This window comes from Rhineura floridana, chromosome 11 (genome assembly GCF_030035675.1).
Source record: "Rhineura floridana isolate rRhiFlo1 chromosome 11, rRhiFlo1.hap2, whole genome shotgun sequence".
Lineage (NCBI taxonomy): Eukaryota > Metazoa > Chordata > Lepidosauria > Squamata > Rhineuridae > Rhineura > Rhineura floridana.
This window is the reverse complement of record NC_084490.1, coordinates 19,352,766-19,376,203: the sequence shown is the minus strand read 5'-3', so window position 1 is coordinate 19,376,203 and position 23,438 is coordinate 19,352,766. Positions and strand designations below refer to the sequence as shown.

General features: G+C 44.2%; 1 protein-coding gene across 3 annotated transcripts in view; it reads left to right on the top strand.

Annotated features, from left to right (window-relative positions):
* Window positions 1–23,438, top strand: part of LOC133366450 (protein TsetseEP-like) — a 47,229-nt gene that overhangs the window by 22,383 nt on the left and 1,408 nt on the right. The window contains exons 1-6 of one of the 3 annotated variants that reach the window (XM_061589544.1): window positions 3,586–3,634; window positions 5,524–5,622; window positions 7,904–7,940; window positions 13,044–13,073; window positions 17,660–17,785; window positions 22,052–22,136. In XM_061589544.1, coding sequence (XP_061445528.1) covers window positions 5,593–5,622; window positions 7,904–7,940; window positions 13,044–13,073; window positions 17,660–17,785; window positions 22,052–22,136 — 308 coding nt within the window. In that variant the 5' untranslated portion in view covers window positions 3,586–3,634; window positions 5,524–5,592. Of the gene's footprint in view, window positions 1–3,585; window positions 3,635–5,523; window positions 5,623–7,903; window positions 7,941–12,229; window positions 12,829–13,043; window positions 13,074–17,659; window positions 17,786–22,051; window positions 22,137–23,438 lie in introns of those variants that run through there. The other 2 variants (XM_061589545.1, XM_061589547.1) reach the window with 2 other exon arrangements.

Sequence of the window (23,438 nt, the reverse complement as noted above, 5' to 3'; positions counted from 1 at the left end):
AACCAATGTAGTCATTCCCTCCCACAAGGTCACGTATGCTTACACCCTGCCCTGCCTTCCTGCTCTAAGGCTGTGCTGTTCCCTCGTCCATCCTCCCTTTCTCCTAGCTTTGAAGAAGGAAAGTGTCAGCCACTCAAGGGGGTGGGGGCTGGTTCTAGGTTTTTGTGGGCCAAAAGACATCCGTGGGCCACCTCCTCCTCTTCATTGCAGCTTCTATCCACCACCCCATCTTGGGGACGGGCACAGAGACAGAAGAGGGAGGGTGAATGGCTGGTCACTGCTCCTCCTCCTCCTTGCTATCACAGTCATCCCATGTTGGTGTTTGGGCTCAGAGGGCAAAGGTGAGCAGGTGAGCAGCCGCTGCTTTCCTTCCTTGCTTCCAAGGCAATTACAGAGGCTCCAAGTGGTGGTGGGCCCCAATAGATGCTTGGCCCATACCAACCCGAGGCTGGGCCTGCTTGTCAGCCACTGTTATTACCACTGTCATGATCATACACAGAAACACATCCCAGTATTAAAACAGCATTGTCACTGCCCAAACGTGGTTGGGGGTGGGTGGGCCTGATTGTAACTAGGCAACCCACAAAGAGATGCCTTTCTGCTTCTGACCCTTGGGGGGGGGGATAGAGGTTCTTTTCAGTTGCCTAGCAACTACAGGGCCTGCTCTCCATATGAAAGAGGTGACAGTATGAGTTCCTTCCTCTGGCTGTTTCTGGAACCCACAAGAGATACCCCAGATGGGGAGGTTGGTGTACCAGACAATGTCACATCTTCTCTCAGCCAGAGCCAAACTCAGAACCAGTCCAGAGGGTGGCTCTGGCTGTCAGCTGCCTCCTGCTTCATCTCAGTGTTGCCCTTGCAGAACTCAGCAGTGATGAGGATGGGGCAAGAATTAGTTGGCTCTGCCTGTCATTGGCTCTGGCTGCACCTGTTGTTGGCCCACTAGTCTCAAAGGGCATCAGCCATCACTGTATCTATGCAACCCAACACTAAGCCCAGCCCTGACTGCATATCATGAAAGAGTTAAATCCTCACTAAGGTCATCTATGCTAAAAGCTCCTTGGTGACAGACAGCTAGGGTGGACATGGTGATCCTGGGTTCAAATCTCATCACAGCCCACAGAGGGCCTCTCACACAGACACGAAATCTCCATGTAGTTCACAACATTCACCAGTCTGGCACACACATTTTTGCTCCACATTGTGCTGAAAAACTATCATCGCCTGTGGCTCCCTGCATCTTCACAGAGAAAGACACCTGCTCAGACGGCAGCAGCTGCAAAAAGGTGCCAATTTCCCTCATCTGTAAAATGGGCATAATAGCGGCCTCATGGGCTGCTGTGAAGGCAAGAAAGGTAGGAATTGTAAAAAAAAACCCTGTGCACGTGCAGAGTCATAGGCAAGGGACGCAGCAGCAACAAGGATTATATTCTGACACAAAGAAATTTGAAATCTGGCCTTCTGCCTGAAATCTCCTATCCTCCGGTTGCAGAATCTTGGGATCATTTCCCCTACTTTCTTGTTGACTTCTGCCAGGAGCTGCAAGTTATCTAGCACAAGACTTTGAGAGATGCCAGGAGGTCCTCCCCAGTTCTGTCACTTCCATTGCCCCAAGGTTTCTGCTCCATTCCTTGGCAGCACCAGTCCGGCTCTTCTCATCACTCACTAGCTCCCAGAATTCATTGCTGCAACAGAAATCTAGGCTCCGCATTTTGCCCACAGAATGCAGAGAACCTTCCTTGCAACCCCTGAAGAAAGGTTTGACAGGTGGCTACAAGAAGTGGATGTGGAGAAAAAAAAAGGTAACACAGCTCCTGTCTGGTTCATACAGCCAGTGTGTGCAAAAGGGTATATCCTTCTGCACGCTGTAGGCTCCTTTTGGGAGAATTTGGCCCAAGTCAGCACATTCCAACTTTGAACCTGCTGCCTTCAGGATCTCTTCGAGTCATCCCCCGCCCCACAAAGGGCTCCAGGCTTTTCCCCTCCCTTGGAGTTGGCCAGCCAGACCTCCAGCACCATCAGACAAGCTAAGCCTCCGCTGTTCCATTCCTTGCTCGCTCTGAACTGTTGCCCAGTTTGAGGTTTGGGAGGCAGCCTACTTGAGGGGAAATGGAGCCAATTCCTGTCCCACTCCCTACCATCCTTTCCTCCCTCCCTCAGACAGAGCCATGATCGTGCTCCCCTTTGATGGCTTCCCACCCACCCCAGCTCTCCAGAGGACTGGCTCCAGACCCCACAATTCTGGCCCATTAGATCAATACTGAACTAGACCCGTTCCCCCTCTTCAGGCCACCAAGCCAAGGGTGTTTACATGTGTTTTAAAGGTTAGCTTCATTGCTAGACAATGGCAAACTTTACATTTGCATGCATGTCAGCTAAAACATGCCAATGTTAAGCCGCAGGCCTATCTCGCTTCCTACAACAACACACAATTGCTTCACAACAAGTAGTGCTCCTGTTCTGCTCCGCTCCCCTTGGTTGGAACAGCATCTGTAAACCACCCACTCCACAATGGTTTTGTTTGCATTTTTCCCATCCTCCTGGGCCATTGCCTGGTGTGCAGGGAGTTCCCTGCCTGCTGTGGCTCTAGTTATAGAGCCCCGGTGGGTTTGTGGTTGATTCAGACAGGACGATCGTGGCCGCGACCTCCTGTTTTCATCACAGCTGCTTGTCGTCTGTCCCAACCAAAGGGTGTGAGGCCATGACGGCAGGAGCAAAAAGCCAAGACCTGCTGCAAGGAATTATGGGGAGTCAGCCCAGGGAGATTGGAACAGAGGCCTGGAGGCTCCAGGCACAGGGAAGATGCCCCCTTTTAAGCCTTAAGCATGGCTGACATCAGTAGTGGGTAAACACGGGCATCTGCCAGGGCCTAAAGACATTGATTCTCACTGCCATGAAATATTGGTGGTGGTGGGCACCCTTGCTTAGGAAGACCCCCCTCCTAGGACAGACTTTCATTTGCAAGTGAATGAGGTGGATAGAATGTGGAGGTAGTAGAATGAATTGTACCCCTCCAGGCCTCTGGTGGGCAATCATCTTTTTAAATGGTCCCCTATGTCAAAAACCCTCTGCAAAGAGAAAATGGGCACAGTTAGTGAAGGGCTGGAATAAAATCTTTCTCCCTTTGTGCTAGATTTCTATTTGCAGTGTGATTGTTTTTGCTTTGATTGTTTTATGTAAGAGATTCAGGTCTGGAATTCTGTACTTGCAGTCTAAAGTGATGCAGCACATACCGATATGCTGCAAGGTGGTGTCACTCTCGTGCTGGCATCTCTATGGTGAAAGCCCTATGGCTTAGATGCAGACTAACAGCACAAACTCGTAAACATCTACTCAAGAGCACATCCTACCAAATTTCACTGAACTTGCTTACAGGTAAGCGCATACAGGACTGTAACCTAAGTTAGTCACACTTTGGTCCCACTGAAATCAATGGGACTAAAGCATAAGAATGTAAGAGCCTACTGGACCAGGCCAACAGCCCATCTAATTCAGCATCCTGTTCTCATAGTGGCCAATCAGATGACTTTGGGAAACCTGTAAGCAGGACTTAAGCACAGGAGCACTTTTGCCTCCTGAGGTTTCCAGCAATTGGTATTTGGCCTCTGACCAGTGGTACAGCACAGCCATCATGGTTAGCAGCCATTGATAGCTTTATCTTCCATGAATCTGTTTAATCCTCTTTTAAAGCCACTCAAGATGGTGGCTGTCACTGCCTCTTCTGAGAGCAAATTCCATAGTTTAACTATGTCACTGTGTGAAGAAGTACTTTCTTTTGTCTGTCTTGAATCTTCCAACATTCATTGTTATGTGAGAGGGAGAAAAACTTTCCATCAGCAACTTACAGTGCAATCCTAGCCATTTCTACTCAGAAGTAAGTCCTATTGAATTTAAGGTTCTTACTCCCAGATAAGTAGGTTTGGGCTACTTACAGGCCTTAGGCTGCAATCCTATACCTATTTACCTAAGAGGAAACCCAACTGAACTCAATGAGCCTTACTTTAGAATAGACATGTATACAGTTGTACTAAAAGTCTGAATCCAGTCATATATGTTTTGCACTGACTAATGGAAGTTGGAAGAGTTCAGTTTAATACCAGATATAAGCCCATGTGGACTGCAGCAGAACGGGTTGTTCCTGAGAGTCCTTCTGATTATGGAGTAACCTTTAAACACATTGCTTTTCAGAGGTTAAAAAACACCAGTGTTTTAGGAAAATGTATCTACTACTTACCCTAAAAAACAGAGATGTGTGCTTGAGAGGTCCAAATTCTTCAATTCTGGTTTGGAAAACAAGGTTTTCAGGGCAACGTGGAACAACCTTTACATAACTGGATGCAAAAGGCTGCTGAGTTGCTTCTTTTTGCTGAGTGTTCTGCATAGATCCTTCCCTCTATACAACAATCAGTTAAACACTTTGGTCCCCACAGTAGGGCATTATCAATGCTACTTCCCGCCAGTGGGAGGTAACCTTAGTGCACTGGTTGGTTGTAGTTACTGCTTTTTAAGAATTCAGATTTCTAAGGAAAATGAGGAATAAGCTTGGCATTGCATGATTCTAGAAGTTTCCAAAGTTTGTGCTGAGATTTCCTGGGAAATAAATGATGTTGTGGAGGTTTCCAGACATAATCCAGAAAAGCTGCTAGATTTCTAGGGAAATCCTAAATCCAGATACCCAGAGTACAGTGATACCTCTTCTGGGCCCCTCCAGACATCCTTTTTATTGATTATTCATCATAAGAACTGGGCTACATAAGGTCAAAAAACACCTGCAAGACTTATCTGGCAGAATTTCTAGAGGTCTTCAACACAATGAACTTTGAAACTTTATTGTCATACTAGGATCTTTATATGTTGATCAAAATGCAATCTTGAATATATCCCAAGATTTATATAATTACTTAAAATTCTGGTGCAAATGGTCTTTGGTACAGAGATCTACTATTCTAAGATTCTATGGGTATGCTTTAAGTTGGATTCCTGCATTAATTCATTCATTGGCGATCACTCGTGGCCAAGTAAGATTGTCTTCCAGGGTAAGGTCTTTAACAGTGGATCCGTAAGTGACTGTGGAGGCCAATTCTGGATCCACACAGCCTCCCACAGTGAGGACATAGGTTTCCAGATGGAAGATGGTCACGATGAGGATTTGCTTGACATGCCTTCCGCTTAGCTCGTTTGTCCCTTTTGCCCTGTACTCGTGCTTCTTCAAAGTCCATAGCACCTTTGATAATGGTCGACCTCCAATTGGGACACTCATGGGCCAAGACTTCCCAGTTCTCGATGCTCATGTTACATTTTTTTAGATTAGCTTTGAGAACATCTTTAAACCTCTTTTGCTGTCCACCAATATTCCGTTTTCCATCCTTAAGTTGGGAATAAAGTAGCTGCTTTGGAAGACGGTGATCAGGCATTCGAACAACATGGCTGGTCCAGCGAAGTTGATGTTGGAGGATCATTGTTTCAACACTGGTGGTCTTTGCTTCTTCCAATATGCTAACATTAGTCCGCCTATCTTCCCAGGTAATTTGCAGAATTTTCCGGAGGCAGCGTTGGTGGAATCTTTCAAGAAGTTGGGAGTGGCTTTTATAGATGGTCCATGTTTCACAGGCATACAGTAAGGTCGGTAGTACAATGGCTTTGTAAATAAGCATTTTGGTCTCCCTGCAAACAGGAGGTTGGACACGATGACCTTATAGGCCCCTTCCAACTCTACTATTCTATTATTCTGTATGTGTTAATGATGTTATTGGGGTGGTTATGCATGATCACACTTTAAATACCTTTTGTGCCTGCAAAGGTTTTTGGGCAATCATATTGCTTCATTTGCGATAGGCATGTGTCCTGTAGTTTCCAGCTAATATACTGTTAAGTTTTAATACTACAAATAATTGGGGGTGGATGTTGTCCTGCTTTTGTTGTGCTGTAACACAAGAGTGTCCCTCTGGATGGCAGTACTGCAGTACCATTGTGGAAGCTTAGCAGAATAACTAATAAAGTGGGGTGACATGTAGACGGTCCAGTATAAATCCACCACTAATGCACTATTATTACATTGATGGCCACAAAAAAACTACCAGGCTGAAGGGGCCCTTGTGTCAGGAGGAGGAGAAGGGAGAAATTCTAAGATCATTGCTTATCCTATCAGTGGGAGAAGCTGCAGTTGTCAAAGTTATCTTTTCTATGCATCTAATAAAGACACAGGACAGAAAAGGTACTAATATTTAATCTAAACATTAGGTAAAGTGAGGGATTTCAAATTTAGAAATACTGTAATTTATTTATTTTATTTATTTCTTAAACTTATATACCGCCCGACTAGCAATAGCTCTCTGGGCGGTTAACATAAAATACAATAAAATTACAGAATCTGATACAACAAGCATATAAAAACTACACAATCTAAAACCAAGTTACAAACATGCTAATCCTTTTCCTCAAAAAAGGGGTTGGTGACCTCTAGTGCTGAACACCTGTGATTGCAGGGGTTTAAAAGGGCACTGGGTTGTGCATCTGTAACTGGAACAAGCCATGTGTAGAACCCAGACGTCCCGAAGGTCAGCTCTTTTTCCTTTGTTCAGCTGTAATCTGCTATGATTCTCCGCCCTACTCAGTTGTCCCAGAGAATTCACGATAACTGGTTTATTGTTTAATCCTATACATGTATACTCAGAAGTAAGTTGCATTGAGTCTAATTTATAGGGTTGCAGCCTTAGTTCCTTACTAAAAGGTTGCACCCTTGTTCCCCACAGCAACCCTGCAAGGTTGGTTAAAAATCTCTCCATGGAACTGACCTACTTACAAAGGGCTGTGTTTATCAAAATATGGGATCTGCCTTGTCCTATGAATGATCTGAAATCTGTATGTTATGTACCTTCCCAAGCACTGTTTTTGAAATTAATTTTGTATTGGTATTTAGTATTGTCATGGCTTATTTTGCCAAACAAACTAAAATGTAATGACAATATAATATTTGTATTTATAAACACAGAGCAGCATGATATTCTCCCTTTTATCTTCAAAACAGCCCTGTGAGGTAGGCTAGGATGAGAGATAGTGACTAGCCCAAAATAACCTAGTAAACTTCATGTCTGAGAGAGGATTTTAACCCAGAACTCCCTGGTCTAAGTCTAAATGCAAAACTCTTAACTGCCACACCACACTGCCATTGACTTTGAGCCTGAACAGCCATAAAGGGGTCAGGTGGCAAAATGTCCTTGCTGGCTCTAAGCTGAGTCACCCAAATATATAGAGGTATGGTCCAGCTTATCTGATACCCTGCCTTCCCAGAGAACATGACCAGCAATGACATCCAGTGAGGTTAGGGAGTATATGGCAGATACAGCTAGCTGACAGAAGTGTAACTAATGTTGGGTAATGTAAGAGTCAGCAGCAGGCTACCTGTGGGTCAAATCTCCCCACCAAGTTGCCAACCTACAGGCAAAAGAGAGTATAGAGGAAGCAGTGCCTGTGGCAACAGTGTTTGCCAGCAATGGGGATGGGGTCCTTGGCCCACCCCACCTCATTCTTAAAATAGCCTCTTAAGCAAAGCTGATTGCCAGCCAAGACTGCAGTGTGGCTGTGATGAGTCAGTGTACCACACTGATAACTGCAATTTGATTCTTGAGCTTTCAAACGTGCAACAGCCTAATAATAATAGATTAAGTCACTGTTAGCCATAACAATGTTAGGTCAACATAAGAACCCAGCTTGGATCAGACCAAAAGTCCATCTAGTCAAGGGATGGGGAACCCTATAGCTCTCCTGATGTTGTCGGGCTCCACATCTCATCAGCCCCAGCCAGCATGACCAATGGTCAGGGATGATAGGGGTTGGAGTCAACAACATCTGAAGGGCCACAGGTTTCCCAGCCCTGACTAAATCCTTCATTCTGTTTCTGCAGTGGCTAACCAGATGCTTCCAGGAAGACCACGGACAGGGTATGAATGCAGTAATCCTCCTCTGCTGTTCCCCAATCCTCCAGCAACTTACATTCAAAAGTGTACTGCTTCTGAACATGGGAGTTCCATTTAGTTATAATGGTCAATTGCCACTAATAGACCTATCCTCCAGGAATTTGTCTGGTCCCCTTTTGAAGCCTTTTAAACCAGGCAGCATCGCTACAAATTCCTTCATTTAATTGTGCGTTGTATGAAGGACAATGAATCCTGTTCATCAATTTCATTCAGTGACCTCCAGTTCTAGTGTTAAGGTTTTTTTTTAACTCTATCCACTTTTTCCACACCGTGCATAGTTTTATAAGCATCTGTCATGCCCCCTCCTTTGCATGTTGAGGCGCAAAACAATGTATAATTTTGAGATTCCTTGATCTCATTCAGCTGCACAACTATATGTACTTTATTAGCATTCCCATTTTTCAGAGGAAAGTACTGAGGTTGAAAGCTGGGGATCTGAACCTGCAAGTGACCTCTCAACCTATTATGACCAAGTCTTGAAGCTGGGTCTACTACATCCACTTTGGTCAAACTTGCTGTTAAGACCTACACAGGGGAATAAGGGGATTAGGGGGCTATGGGTTTGGACTAAGGTGTTTCAATGGATATTGGCGGGGGCAGCTCTGGTGTGAGTTAAGGAGCATTTCAGGATAGGATGTGACAGCATCTGCAAGAACAGCAAGGTAGGAAATCGCTGGTTCCCATCATTTCCCCTGGGGCAGCATAGCCATGACCTCAGTTCCCAATAAACGTGAAGACTCCAGATTTTATAGTCTGAACCCGACATGAAGAAAAGGGGGGAGGAAGTATGTGCATTTAATAACCCTTGATTAGATTGTCCTTCCATGCTGTTGGGCGCCAGGAACGGCGGAGCTATGAATGGCTGGGAATCTGTAAGATGGGTTCCCGCTAGGGTGGGAAGCAGGTACAGTTTCCCCTCAGTCACAGCCTGGGAACTCAGTGGTTGCCTTGATGGTTGATGAAAAGTGACGATCAAATCAGGAGGAATGACCCTGAAGACATCAGGACAAAGTAAAAAAAGCATCAAAGGATACATCTGAAGAAAAATGGGGTGTGTGTGCAAGTTAAAATGTTAATCAAATTAAACATGTTGGCTTTCAAACCACTTCTGAGTGCAGTTTTTAATTGGCCTTTTTGTGAGCAAATATCAAGGCATGTGGAGCAAACACAAGAATACTTCATTTAATCACATTTATTTACATTCACTATCAAGGTGATTCAAAATGGAGGATCTCTCACTCATTCCTTCCAGAGCACAAATAGTGGTTGATTCTAACCCAGGTTGCTAACTGGGACTCGTATTGTTACTTTGGTTGATTTGATCCAGAGTTACAGAGTGATCTTGCGTTTGAATCAATAAGATGTGGTAATGGGAATTTAGCTTTGTTATGTCAACTAATGGGATGGGCCATATTTTGTTTAACTTGCTTGCTTGCTGGTGGACACTGAGGGTCCCTTGTTGTCTGTTAAATAGCTTTTAATTGCTAAAAATGTCTCCTCAATTAGCATTGACTGCTGATGGCTGTTGCACATTGGTGGGAGGGCACATATTTTGCATGCAAAAGATCCCTGGTTCAGTCTCCAGCATCTCTGAAAGAGATTCATGCCTGAAGCCCTGATGCCAGTTGATGTCAACAGTACTAAGCTAGATGGACCAATATTCTGTTTTAGTATAAGGCAGTTACTTGACAAAGACGCCCCATGTGCCCAGGTAAAAGAGAATCAGGCTCAAGTAATTTCCAGTAAAGGAGACAAAAAACTAGGCTTGGCTGCTGGTTGGAAAAGGGACACTTAAGGATGGGAGGTTCAAGCTGATGCTGTTTACTTTTGGGCAGTATAATGCTGCATTTCAGAATTGGTGCTGTCTTCCTGCTTCTCATTGCTCAGCATACACAGATGTCCCCCAAAATTCCATGTTTCGTACTTATCTGAGTGCTGAGAAGGTTCAGGGGCAGAAAGCAATGGAGACTAATAGTGTCTTTGAAATATGATTTATTCACAAATATGCAAGCAGAGCATCGGGGAGGCACACTTACACTCTTATATCCCCTAGATCAGTTGTTCCCAAAACGTTTTCTCCCATGGACCACCTGAAAGTTGCTGAGGGTCTTGGCAGACCACTTAATGATTTTTCTGCCTGTTGTTGCAATTGTAATTCAATAAAATTCAAATTGTAATACAACAAACTACAATATCAGAAATAACAGCAATAAAACATGTTTAAAATTCAACATTAATATTTAATATGATGGATGTGCCATTTAACATCTTCAGTAATAAATCCACAGACATTTGGACCACAGGTTGGTAACCCTTGCCATAGATCAAGGGTGAGGAACCTCAGACTAAGGGGCTGGTTGCAGCCTTCCAGCCCCCTCTGTCTGGCCCTCCATACCCCATGTCTCCAGGATATTTCCCTCAGTGGCCCTGCTCTGCACCCTCCTTGAGTGGTTTTTCCTGCCTGGAATGTGGCAAGGCTTCTTGCTTGCTTAGGAGGACAGAGAGGTGTCCGTGGCTTATGGGGGTCTGTAGAAATCTCTGAAGTTTACTGTACCACGGTAAGAGTCACACCTGTTGCTCCACCCACTTTTGCCTCTGGACTCGCCTACTACTGGCATGCATCCCCCCCATAAGCTTGCCCATGAGGGAATGCGGTCCTTGAGCTGAAAAGGGTTTCTGACTCCTGCCCTAGAGAGCAGCGTGGGCGGCCCCAAAGGTGAAATTGGAGTGCAGCCTAACTCCAGCAAGTAATTCTCAGCTTTCTCAATTGCCATCCCCTTCCATAGTCAGCACTAAGGCTGCATTCACACCACACACTGAAAGCACATCCCCCCCCCCAAAAAAAGAATCCTTGGAACTATAGTTGGTTAAAAGTGCTAGGGATTGGAGCTCTGTCAGGGGTAAACTATTGTTCCCAGGATTCTTGGGGGAAAATAATGTGCTTTAAATGTATGGTATGCACACAGCTTAGATGCTTCACCTTACTTGTCCCCACGCCACCTTTTGGTCCTTCCCTTTTGCCTGGGAGCTCTGCTCCTCGAAGCCTACCACTCTCTGCTGACCAAAGGCCACTTGCTTCCTTAAATAGCTCCCCTGTTCTCCATTGTTGTTCCCTGCGTAAGGAACTGGCTCCATGAGCTTATATGTGGTTCGCCTCTCTCCTTTCAAATCCCTCCTCAAACCCCACCTTTTCCACATGTCTTTGCCTCTGCCTCTTAATCATTATATGAAAATATGACGCCTTAAACTGAATCACAATATTGGCCTATCTACCCCAGCATTGTCTACTGCACTGAATAGAAGCTGCTATTCAGGACTCAGGAAGAGAAGGCTCTTCCCCATTACCTGCAGCAGCCTGGTCCTTTTTCTCAGAAATCTTCACATACCCCACATTTAAAGCACATGACTTCCCCCAAAGAATTCTGGGAATTGTAGTTTACCTCCTCACTTCTCAGCACCCTTAACAAACTATACTTCCCAGGATTCTTTGGGAGAAGTTATGTGCTTTCAATGTATGGTGTGTATACAGCCTTCATTACATCTGTAACCTAGCTTTTGAGTGTCTGGGTCAGCATTTGGCCATATTTTCCCCTCCCTATCCCTATTGTTCCCCATTGTTTGTTTTTGATTATACGCTCTGGGAGCAGAGACTTCCCTCTCTTGCCTACTTAACTCTGTAAGGTGCCATCTACCATTTACAGAAGGGTAACCAACATGATGCCCTCTAGATGCTGGACTACATCTTGAACATTGCCCCTGCTGGCTGGGGCAAAAAGTCAGTTTCTTTTTCAAAGTGGATTTGTTGCACTAGAGCAACAAGAGTGTTTTAATTCACTTTAATTACATAAACCTATATTTCTGGTGCTTGAATCCCTCCACAAAACACAGTCTGGAGTAGGGTTGCCAGGTTCTTGGCCTGAGACTGATCCTGTATCTTTAGGAGAAGAGAATGTCAGCCACGTGCAGGTGTTCTTGCAACTCTGTAATGAGAAAAACCACAAGGTGGAATTCTCCCTTCCCTCTGCACAACTTTTAAAGATACAGAAGACCTCTTGGAGGCCAGGCCTGGCAACCAAGAGGCCTTCTGTATCTTTAAAAGTTGTGCAGGGGGAAGGGAGAATTCCACCTTGTGGTTTTTCCAATTTTAGTGTTGCAAGAACACCTGCACTTGGCTGACTTTCTCTTCTCCTAAAGATACAGGATCAGTCTCAGGCCCAGAACCTGGCAACCCTAGTAAGCAGCCTTTACAGACCACATAATGCAAGGGTGGGAAACCTATGGGCCTTCTGGTGTCGCTGAACTTCAACTCCCTTCATCCCTGATCAGTAGGCACAGCTGCTGAGAATGATGGATGGGATCCAACAATATCTGAAGGACCACAGGTTCCCCATGCCTGTCATAGCAGCTCTCCCTGGATCTTCCAACCAGGAGGAAGTAGGGATATTTTATCAGAAAATTCCCTTCTTACTCTAACTTCCCTGTTCTTCTAAAGCAACTTCTCAGTCTCTTCCCCCCCCCAATATAGCAGCCCTGGATGATATTATTGAACCCCTAACCCCACCCCTCCCGGTCTCCTGGTTGCTAGGTGTATGAATACTCTAGAACTCCCAGGTTCTATGACACTTCTCTGCAATTCTGACACCATTCATGTTCCAGGCAGCCTCATGCCCCAGGCCCACCCCTACCACCCCCTTAGGAAAAAAAGGTGTCTTGTCAATCTCTGCAGTCCCTCTGGGGAGCCTACTGTGGGCACCAGCCCCACATGGAACTGGCATTCCCAAAGGGACAGAGATATGAGATATGAGCCAGCCTGGTCCGGCTTTATTTCTTTGCCTACTGCTGGTCCTAGAAGGTACGTAGAGGAGCCCCCATTCCCCAGGCTGGGATTATTATTATTAATAATAATTTTATTAATTAATTGACTTATATACTGCTTAATGGCAAAATAGGCTTCCAAACAGGATGTGTGAGACATTGCAATAGGATGGGGTGGGTGGGTGGAGGTGGCAGGGGTTGTGTCGTTGCCTTCCCTTTCTGGCTCTGATTTTGTCCTTTTCCTTCCATCAGGTACTAGTGGAAATTTCTTCAAGCCTCTCAGTGAGTAAAGTGTTGTTTTCTCTTCCTTCCTTATCTAGTTACCCTTCTTACCCCCAAAGTCTCAACGGGCTCTCAAAAAAGACAGATCAGGGGCTCCCTCTGCAGGCAACAGTAGGAACCACAGTCTCAGAAGGTTCAACACTCATTCAAAGCAGGGGTAGGGAATCTGTGGCCCTCCAACGTTGCTAGACAGCAACTCCCACCATCATTGACCATCAGCCATGCTGGCTGGGGCCAATGGGAGCTGGAGTCCAACAACATCAGGAGGGCCATAGGTTCCGCATTCCTGACTTTTTTCTTTTTACATGTAATTCAAATACAAAACATATTTTACCCATACTTTCCCAAGCTTTCCTTCACACCCTTGGAGACTAGAGGGTTGGCATTGATTTGTTGCTGCTGTTGTAAGCAAAGCTGGTAATCTCAGGATACTCAGTTTTGAATCCAGTACCAATTTTGTATGGTGCGATTGTAAAATACCTACTTAGGAGTCAAGCAATTCTGTGATGAAACATTAGGTTAGGCAGACTTAGATTGTAATCCTGTACACACGTATCTGGGAGTAAACTCCACTGAAAACAGTGCAACTATTGTCCACCATTTTATATTGAACATTAAAGCCAGTGGTTATTTAGCTCTGTCTCTTAGTAGTAAGTTTAACTTGTGTGCCACTTGTGAGGAAAAAGAACATAAGTCAAGAGAAATGTTATATTAACAAAGCTAATATAATCTTTCATGATAGAATTTTAAGAAGAATCTGCTACATTCTCATTGAGCAGACTAGCCTAGGAACTTCCCCTTCCTGCCAAATCACAGGGGCCATGTTGCTAATTAAAATCATTTCAGCTTTTCCTTGTTGTTCTGCCTCTCTCCTTTGTGATTTACAGTTCTTTTAGGTGGCAATATTTTCTCTCCATGAAAGCATCTAGAATAGCACTAGATTAGGGGCTGGATGCCTTCTTTCTGCATATCCAGCAGAACCGGCCCTGCCAATAAACATTACCAATAAGCAGAGTGAGGCAACCACCTAAAGCAACTTAAAGGGAGATGGATAGACCATGTAAAATGTAAATTTACTGCCTTCAAGTCAATTCTGACTTATGGCAACCCTATGAATAGGGTTTTAATGAGGCTGAGAGGCAGTGACTGGCCCAAGGTCACCCAGTGAGCTTCATGGCTATGTGGGGATTTGAACCTTGGTCTCCCAGGTTGTAGTCCAACACCTTAACCACTACACCACACTGGCTCTCAGTTAGACCATATCCACTCTTTATTGAGCATTTCTTCCGATTTGTTTGTGTGGTAGTTATACGACAATGAGCATTCATCCTGCATTCATCTTAATTTGCTTGTGGGGTGTTTACATGTCTTCCCATTAAGTCATTTGTTCATCCCAGAAAGTCTGAGTTTCTTTAAAAAGTCAATTTATTGCACTAAGGGCAACAGAGACCTTTAAGCCACTTTAACTATGCAAGCCCAAAGTTGTGACATGTGATTGAATCTCTCCCACAAAACACCGACAGTCAGGAGGCATCCTGTATTTTTACTGACAAGGTGTCGGGAGGGGGACAGGCTTGTGGGATTTTCTGCCTCAGGTGCCAAAATAACCCAGAAAAAGGGAGAAAAATATTCCAAAATGCTGTAAATAGATTTATTTCTTTAAAAAGCCCAATATGTTTCAGTCTGTACTGTGTTTGGCCTTCGTCAGGGGCTACAAGAAAAACTACCCGATTTAATTACATGAGAATAAATAATCATAAAATGTCAACAAAGAATACAGGATTAAAATACAATTTTTTCATGCAGAAAAATGTTGTTTAATACTTACATCAAATTAAAACTGCAAAGATCTCTAGTAGCAACTAAAAGATGAAAACTGAAGACATCCAGGCCTGTATACTGCAGAATGTACAAACACAAACAAGACCACGCCTTGGATACTATGTATCCTGAGGTGTGGGAGATGACCTACTGTTTTACCTTACTGCTTTACCTGGGGCAGCAAAATGTCTTTGGACTGTCTTTGATATGGCTATGAATCCAACTCAAACGCAAAGCTTACATAATAGGATGTTATTACTTAGTTAGTTATTCTTTATTTATATCCTGCCATCCTTCCAATACTGGAACTTGCAGCGGCTTCCAGATAAAAGCACATATAATTAAAACATACAGAATCTTCATTAAAATGAAATTAAACTACATCCAATATTAAAACCAATCATACTGCTAGATAAAAAGGAATCCAAACCAATTTAAAAATAGTAGAATTCGGATGTTATGTACGCTTTGCATTTGAATTAGGTCCATGGGTCAAGAGATAACCCTTGCTTTGACAAATATCATTTACCCTTCCTGCAAACAAATCAGAGTGAATGCTCATTAAATAGCCAACATCATCTAATCCCTCTGCAAACAAATCAGGATGAATGCTCAACAAACAGGTCGTCTGGATGTGCCTTTAGAGTGGTGTAACATTCATTTAGGCCTACCACTCTCTCTCAGCCTAACCTGTGAGGTAAACGAGCAATACATACACCTGCCTCTGCTGGGTTACTGGGAGGATCAAAAGCTGCGGGGAAGAATCATACATGCCACTTTGAGTTCTAGCTGAGGCAGTCAGCTCAGACAGCTGATTTTGAGTGTCATAAAAAAGGCACAAATTTAATCTAGCATTATTGTGTTTTTAATCTCTCAGAGAGGCACTTGTAGGTTCTTTTTGCCTCAAGTGCCAAAACATCTTGGCACTGACTTGTGTGTTATTAACCTTAACTTGGAAGCAGAGGGGGGCACCATTTGCTGTTCTGCCTCAGGCAGCAAAATATCTTGGCCTAGCCCTGTGGATATTACACTATTTATTACTATTAAACTGTTATGTCATCCCTCCTCCAAAGACTTCAGGGCAGCCCTTGTGGGTCCCCATTTCCCCTCACAACCCTGTGAGGTACATTAGGTTGAGAGAGAGAGAGTAATAGGCCCAATATCACAAGTGAGCTTCATTGCTGAGTCATTGAGACATCTATCCACCTGTCTGGCCCGTTCACAATTAGAGCAAGTTGGGGCCTACGCTTTACATGAAAAGAAACACATGAGGGACAGGAATACTCTCCTTTGTTATTCGGGAACCATGTTTACTGTGAAAACACTATCCTTAGGCATTTCCTGAACATTAACACTAGATTCTCCAGTCCTACATTTTGATTGTTTGCACTTTCTGAAATGTTTTTTTTTTACATAGCTATGTATATGTCAATATACTGAAAACACAAGTACTGAAATAAAAACCAGCAAACAGCCAAACAATAATTGCAGTTTATAAGGATACATCAGATAATGAATAAACTAAATAACAATGCCTAATATTACAATCCACAATATCCATTTCCATAGCACTTTTTGAAATGGTTTTAATGTGTGTTTTGAACCGTTTTGAGATTCTTACTAGTAAGCCATATAAAAAGAGTTCAAATCAATAAAAGCTTTGCCCCTGCCCCACCATACCTCACTATATTCCCTTGCTTTAAAGCACTTCTCCCACCCCCAATCTCAGCTCTGATACTGGAAGTTTGATGGGCTGGAAGAAAAATTGCTTAAAGCAAAGGAGCACAGCAAGGTGGTGATGTTGGGCACTTGTTTTTTGCTCCTCTGCTCCACACCTTTCTCTTTATGGAAAGAGCAGACCCTTGCTTTATCTGTGTGTGAATGGGGCATCCTTGTAGATGAAATATGGACGGCTGTCCCCTCACACCTACTTTGACTCTCTACATTCAGCTGGGTAGTTCACAAGTTGTTCATGGCCTTAACCGAGAGCAGCGTTTCTTGGCCTTTGTGAAACTGTACCTTCCCACCTTGCTAAACTTTGTTTTTAATTGTTATTGTTAGCCCACCTTTCTTTCAAGGATGTCATGGCTGCATGCACAGCTTCCTCCCCAACCCGAACTCCCAACTCCTACAAGTCATATTTATCTACACCTACATAGCTGCTATACTCCTCCTGCTGTTAGGTGGCCCTGTGTTCTTTACAGAGGATAATGCTCTGTTTGAAAGGGAAGGGCCATAATTCAGTGGGAGAGCATCTGGTTTGCATGCAGAAGGCCCCAGATTCAATCCCAGACATCTCCAAGTAGGTCTGGGAAAGACCCCTCTCTGAAACCTTGAACAGCCACTGATAGCGTGGACAGTACTGAGCTAGATGGATCAAGGGTCTCTTTCGGTATAAGACATCTTCCTATGTCCCTGCAGTCCAGTGTTCTAGTGACACTACACTATGCTGGCTTTCAGATTTAATATACCTACAAACACTGGTAGAAGTTCATGGCCATTTTGTGTATCAGTTGTGACAAGACACCATGTGTGTAGATACAGAGACTATGTGAAAAAGTCCTGGGACTATTTATTTATTATAATGGGAATTATGGGGGAGTCCAGATTTACTGGTGGGGTGGCAGTGAGGAACTTTGGTGGTGGTAGCAAGCTTTGGGACAACATGTCACCACATGTGCCATTTATTTGTGAGGGAGGCAGCAAGAGGGCAGCACAGAGGTATGAGTGAAACTGAGGTGAACAAATCTCCATCTCTTTTCTAGCATGCCACCAGGACTCCTCAGTTAAGAAAAAATGTGGTGGCGAAGCAGAAAGTTTCTACCCTCACCAGTGCCAGCAGAAAAAATGCTGTTATCATAACCATACCTGCTACTACCATGTTATTGACGGTAAGGCTGAGGGCACTTTCACATCTATTAGTTTATAGTGCAACCAAGTACAGCTGTTGCTCCTTTGTTCCACAGCAGCCAGACATTTTTCTTCAAAGGAAGCATATCCCTTTTCAACGATATCGTATTTTCTCAGGGCCCATATCAAAGTGGGTGCATCTGTCCTATATCGGTTTCATACCAGTACATTAAAAACATAATTGGTTTTATCCCATGTAACTGTCATGACTACCCCCCAAAGGATATTGGGAACTGCAGGCTGATGAACATGCTGACAATTCTCTTGCATTTCCTTAGCCCCTCTCACAGAACTACAGTGCTCTGGGGAGACAGAATAACTGTAAAACCAGCATGTGTCTGTGGTGTAGATACAAATAATATGTTCTTGTCAAGGAAAATATTGGGTTTTAAAGAGGTATTTGGAATAGAGTTATTCAAGTGTCACAGGCACCTGTTGGACTATGCCTGTGACGTCAATGATGGTAAGAACACAAATCTTCCTTCATCCATGCCTGCGCAATATTGGGCCTGACACAAATTATCACTTTGCAGAGGAGGCACTCAGGAGAACTGTGCAATCCTATCCATATTAACTAAAAAATAAGTCCCACTATATTGAATGGAGTTTGCTCCCTGGTAAGTGGCTTAAAAATGGCTACCAGTAAATCTCTTTTTAGTCACCACATGGATACAGTGAATGTGTGTGGGAGTGTCAGGCTGTGTCTCCAATCCATGCACACTCATTTTAATGTCTCCAGAGAACCCCAGCTGCAGTCATGGAGGGTTCTCTCTTCCATTTTTTTTGTTTTGAGTTAGCAGTATATACGTTTTGGATAAATAAATAAGTTGTGCGGTGTGGTTTAAAAGCCAACCACAAAACTGGGAAAGCACCACTGACAGGAAAAAAAAGAGGGGGGAAAACCGAGGTGCTTGAGACAGGATTTATTTAGGCCCCCGCCACTAGCTGCTACACACTCTGTCTCTATCCTCCATCCAGTGAAGCAAGAGGCATTATCTGAATTTAAGGACACATTTTAGCCAGGCAAAAACACTTGAGGGGGTTGCAAAGGAAGGCCAGTGAGGGGTGTGGCCTGGGGAGAGTCCCGAGGGCCACATCTGGCCCCTGTGTCTGAGATTCCCTACCCCTGGCCCTACACATTTCAGAACAAATCCTTCCTTGGGGAAACATTTTCATCAAATGCTTGGTACACTAGTCACCCATGCATCCCTGAGGGAAGGATTGGTCTTATTTCAGGCATCTGGAGTTTGTTCCTTCCCCCCCCCCCGTGGGGTGGATTCTGCCCCTCCACACACGTACCTTCACAGTACCTAGAGAGAGAACATCTGAAAAGGGTTGAGTTATCAAGGCAAACAGAGAGTTGTCCCTTGTTTTTACTCTTCCCTTCCCCCAGTTAGTTTCCTAGGTGGAAAGTTTTTTTTTAAGGCCACTTAAAAATGCTGCTTGAGAGCCAAGCCTCAAGTGGCGCAGGTGCTGCTCCAAGGGGTGCAGCTGAAGTGGAACTACTTCAGATTACATTCCCCCACCTCCCTATAAAGTACTTTCTGCATCTAGTAAACTAAAATTCTGGAGAGCTGGCGGTCTCCCTAGCATAGTTTCCTTTGTGGAAGGCCTTCATTTGTATCGGGGACCACTCTGCAATTGATTTTCCTCCACTTACAGCAGGTATGGGGAACCTAATTCAGCCTGAGGGCCGCATTCCTTTCTGGGCAACCTTCTGAGAGTCAATGCTGGATTGAGCCAGAGGCAAAAGTGGATGGCACAATTAATGTCAATTCTCCCTTTTACAGTAGGCTAGTTTCTACAAACACACACCCTTCTCTAGCCTCGGTCCCGGGAAACAAGAGGTATTATCAAAGTGCAAGTACACATTCCAGTCAGACAAAAACAGGGAGGGTGTGAAGCAAGGCCATTAGGAGGTGCTGAAGGGGATATGACCCGGGTAGAGTCCCAAGGGCCATATCATTATTATTGTTGTTATTATTATTATTATTACCCCGCCCTTTTTCCAAAGCTGGAACTCAGGGCAGCTTACAAATAAAAACAAATACATATAATAAAAACATACAAAAACCTGAATTTAAAATTGAATTAAACTATATACGACATAGAGCCAGTGTGGCGTAGTAGAGCCAGTGTGGCCTAGTGGTTAAGGTGCTGGACTACGACCTGGGAGACCAGGGTTCGAATCCCCACATAGCCATGAAGCTCACTGGGTGACCTTGGGCCAGTCACTGCCTCTCAGCCTCATTAAAACCCTATTCATAGGGTCGCCATAAGTCGGAATCGACTTGAAGGCAGTACATTTACATTACATTTACGACAAAACATACACTTAAAATGGTTAAAAACAGTTTAAAGATAGTGCAATTAAGGCAGTAAAACAATACCGCACACCTCTTAAAAACGCTATCCTTAAACATCTTCTGTTCCAAAGGCCTGTCAGAATAAAAAGGTCTTTATCTGCCAACAACAGGACAGTAGGGAGGGGGCCACACTTAGAGGATTGGAGGGCCACAGGTTACCCACCTCTGACTTTGTCTATACAGTCCAGCAAGAGCTGTATCAAGCAATTCTCTCAACTGGTGTAACTCATCTCTGAGCCTTTCAGATTTTATGGTGAGGCTTTAGCTGGATTCCCTGCCAATGTGACACTGAAAAGCCCTTGAGACTAGTTCACTTTCACCTCTCATGCCAGTTCCCTGACATTGTAAGCTGAGTACCCCACCCGCAGTGCAGTGAAGTGCACACTCTGCTTAGAAAAGGGAGGGACGGGGATAAGTACAGTTAAATCCTCGTTGGCAAGATTCTTTCACTCTGACATCCAGTTCATATAGACTGGATAGTGCAGGGCATTGCCTTTGAACTGAACCTTACAAAGGCCAGTTTATACCATCAGCGGAATCTGATGTTTTTTATGGACTACATCTCTTCAGGCATCAGGTAATGATGAGATGCATGTCTGAATGTTCCTCCACGGTGGGAAAATAACCCGACTCCCTGCATACATAAAATTAATATATCAGGGAGGCTATGAAGAATCTTCTCCCTGGCATGCTTGTTTTCTACATGCAGGGTATATTTAATTAGGAGAGGAAATATTCAGACATGCAACTCCATCACCACCTGCAGCCTGTTCAGAAAAACACCTTTCTCACTTGATTCTGCTGAATATTTTAACCAATTTTGTTTTCATGTTTTTTAATGATCATGGTTTTATGATTAATGTATTTTTTAAATTGTAAACCATCTTGATTTCTGTTGAAAATGTGTTGTATCTGTTTATTAAATAAATAATACCAGTATCCTACAAATTTCAAGAAGGGGTAAGGGGTATCACATTTTGAAGTGGTCATACAATCCCTGTGGCACATAGATGTTTGCCTTCCAACGTTAAGTGAGGGAGACAATGTTTTTGGCAGGTTCCTCAGATAACTGCTGGACCTCAAGGCCCATCACTGGGACCACTGTTAGATATAATTTAGTTACTTTGAAAGTTTTATTGATTTTACCTGTTATAATTGTTTTATGTGTATTTGTTTTTTAATAGTTTTGTGGATTTTAGCTGTGTTTTATCTACAACTTTATGTATACCGCTTAGAGAACGCTTTAAGCAGTTTAGATCTCTCTAAATAAATACATAGTGTTTCCTCCCCCTTCTGCGGCACTCCCATCAGCGTTGGGCAGCTAGGTCTTAGAGTTACTGTTTTTAATTTCCTGCTATGCCCTTTTTGCCCCAGGGCACTGTGGGAAATTAAAATGGCAGCTTTCATGTATAGCTGCCTGGTGCTAACGGGAGTGCTGCTGTTGCCCACATGTGGTGATGGCTACTAACCTGGGTGACTTTAAAAGAGGCTTAGACAAATTCATGGAGGATAAGGCTATCAATGGTTACTAGCCATGATAACTGTATACTACATCCTGTATTAGAGGTGTCCCTGAGCACCAGTTGCTGGGAAGTGTGAGTGGGGAGGGTTGCTGTTGCACTCAAATCCTGCTTGTCAGCTTCTCTTAAGCATCTGCATGGCCGCTGAGAAAACAGGATGGTGGACTAGTTGGGCCTTTGGTCTGATCCAGCAGGGTTCCTGTTATGTTCTTAAGTAAGCCCATTTAGGGAGGCCCATCAGAGGTCACTTTACCAAGGGCCTCCCTCAAATCTAGCCTGGATCTAACCATTGCACCAACCATTACATCTCAGCCTCTGCATCAGAGATTAACTGAGTAAACAGCTTACTTTCCCCTGTTAGGTGCCAGACAACGTCGGAACGCAGGGATCCTTGGCGGAACCTCCGTCATTGTGGTCATCTTCAGCATGTGTCTTTATTTCAGCTGGTAGGTCATGGGCTTTTGGTACTTGTGCCTGGCTACCGGAACCTGGCTACCGGATTTGCCCGCAGTACATTATGAAGAGACATTTGTGAATTATCAGGCTGAATGGGGGGAAATCGTAAGCAGAATAATGAGACAAGCAAATGTACAGCTCTTCTCACCTCAAAGGAACTACTTTGTCTGGATATGCAAGGCTGTGGGGTTTGACCACCTAGAGGCCACAATACTCAGCTGATTGTAAGCCACTTTTAGCTTGGTAGGTCACAACACTGCAGGCCTACTTTAGGGACCAGTCTGTGGCACAGAATTGGTACAACTGTGGAATTCTCACCAATCTCCCAAAATTAGAAGGCTTGAGAGCTGTCTTCACATTTGGTTTAAATTAATATAAATTGCTATAACCCACAATTGTGCTATAACCCACAATCCTCTCCTAGCCCCGCCACCAGTTCATCCCTACCAGTTCATCAGAATTCCAACCCTTCTAGAAGTCACCTTGTGTCTCATCTAATGCTGCTTTGACAGAAACCAGGAATGCTAGATCCCTGTTCCCTCACAAACTAAAATCCACTCTCTTCTCAGATAATAAGGGAGTTCCCTTACTGCTCTAACCCATAGCAACCTTTAAGATAAATAAACCGGGAGTCCTGGATCTGCCAGACCTCACCTCTCCACTCCCTGTTGCTTCAATCTTTTTATTCTTCCTCTGTGCCGTTGATAAAGGGAGGGAGGGAGGGAGGTGAACCCCCTTCTCAAGCAGGTCATGGCGGTGCCTCCCCCTTCCAATTTGACCCATTTGGGCTCTGAGATGGATTCCTGGGAAGGGCTGCTTCCAAGTCTTGGCTCAGTCCATGTGCCTCTTGTGCCACCTAGTGGCTGGAATGTAGTTTATTGTACAATCTTGCCTGTTGCTCCACCCTCTTTTTGCCTCTGGCCCCACCCACCACTGCCAAGCAACCCCCAGAAGGTTGTTCCTAAAGGAATGTAGTCCTTAGGCTTAAAAAGGTTCCTCACCCCTGGCTTAGTTGGATACAACTGCTGATAGTTAAACTTGGAGCATTGGAATACTCCCTCTCCTTCTCATCATATTTCTCCCTAGAAAAACAAATGCCTTAATTCCACTGGTGCAATCAGCCTTGGGTTAGGCTGAAACCCTCTGACTAACTAGTCAAAGGCCAATATTCTAGTCCACATCGGTTCCCAATACACTTGGGAAGTCATCCTATAAAAGCAAACTACTCAATCATTCTTTGGGAAGCTCCTTTTTGCTCCTTTTTTCTGGTAAAGGTCCTGGACCTTGTCCAT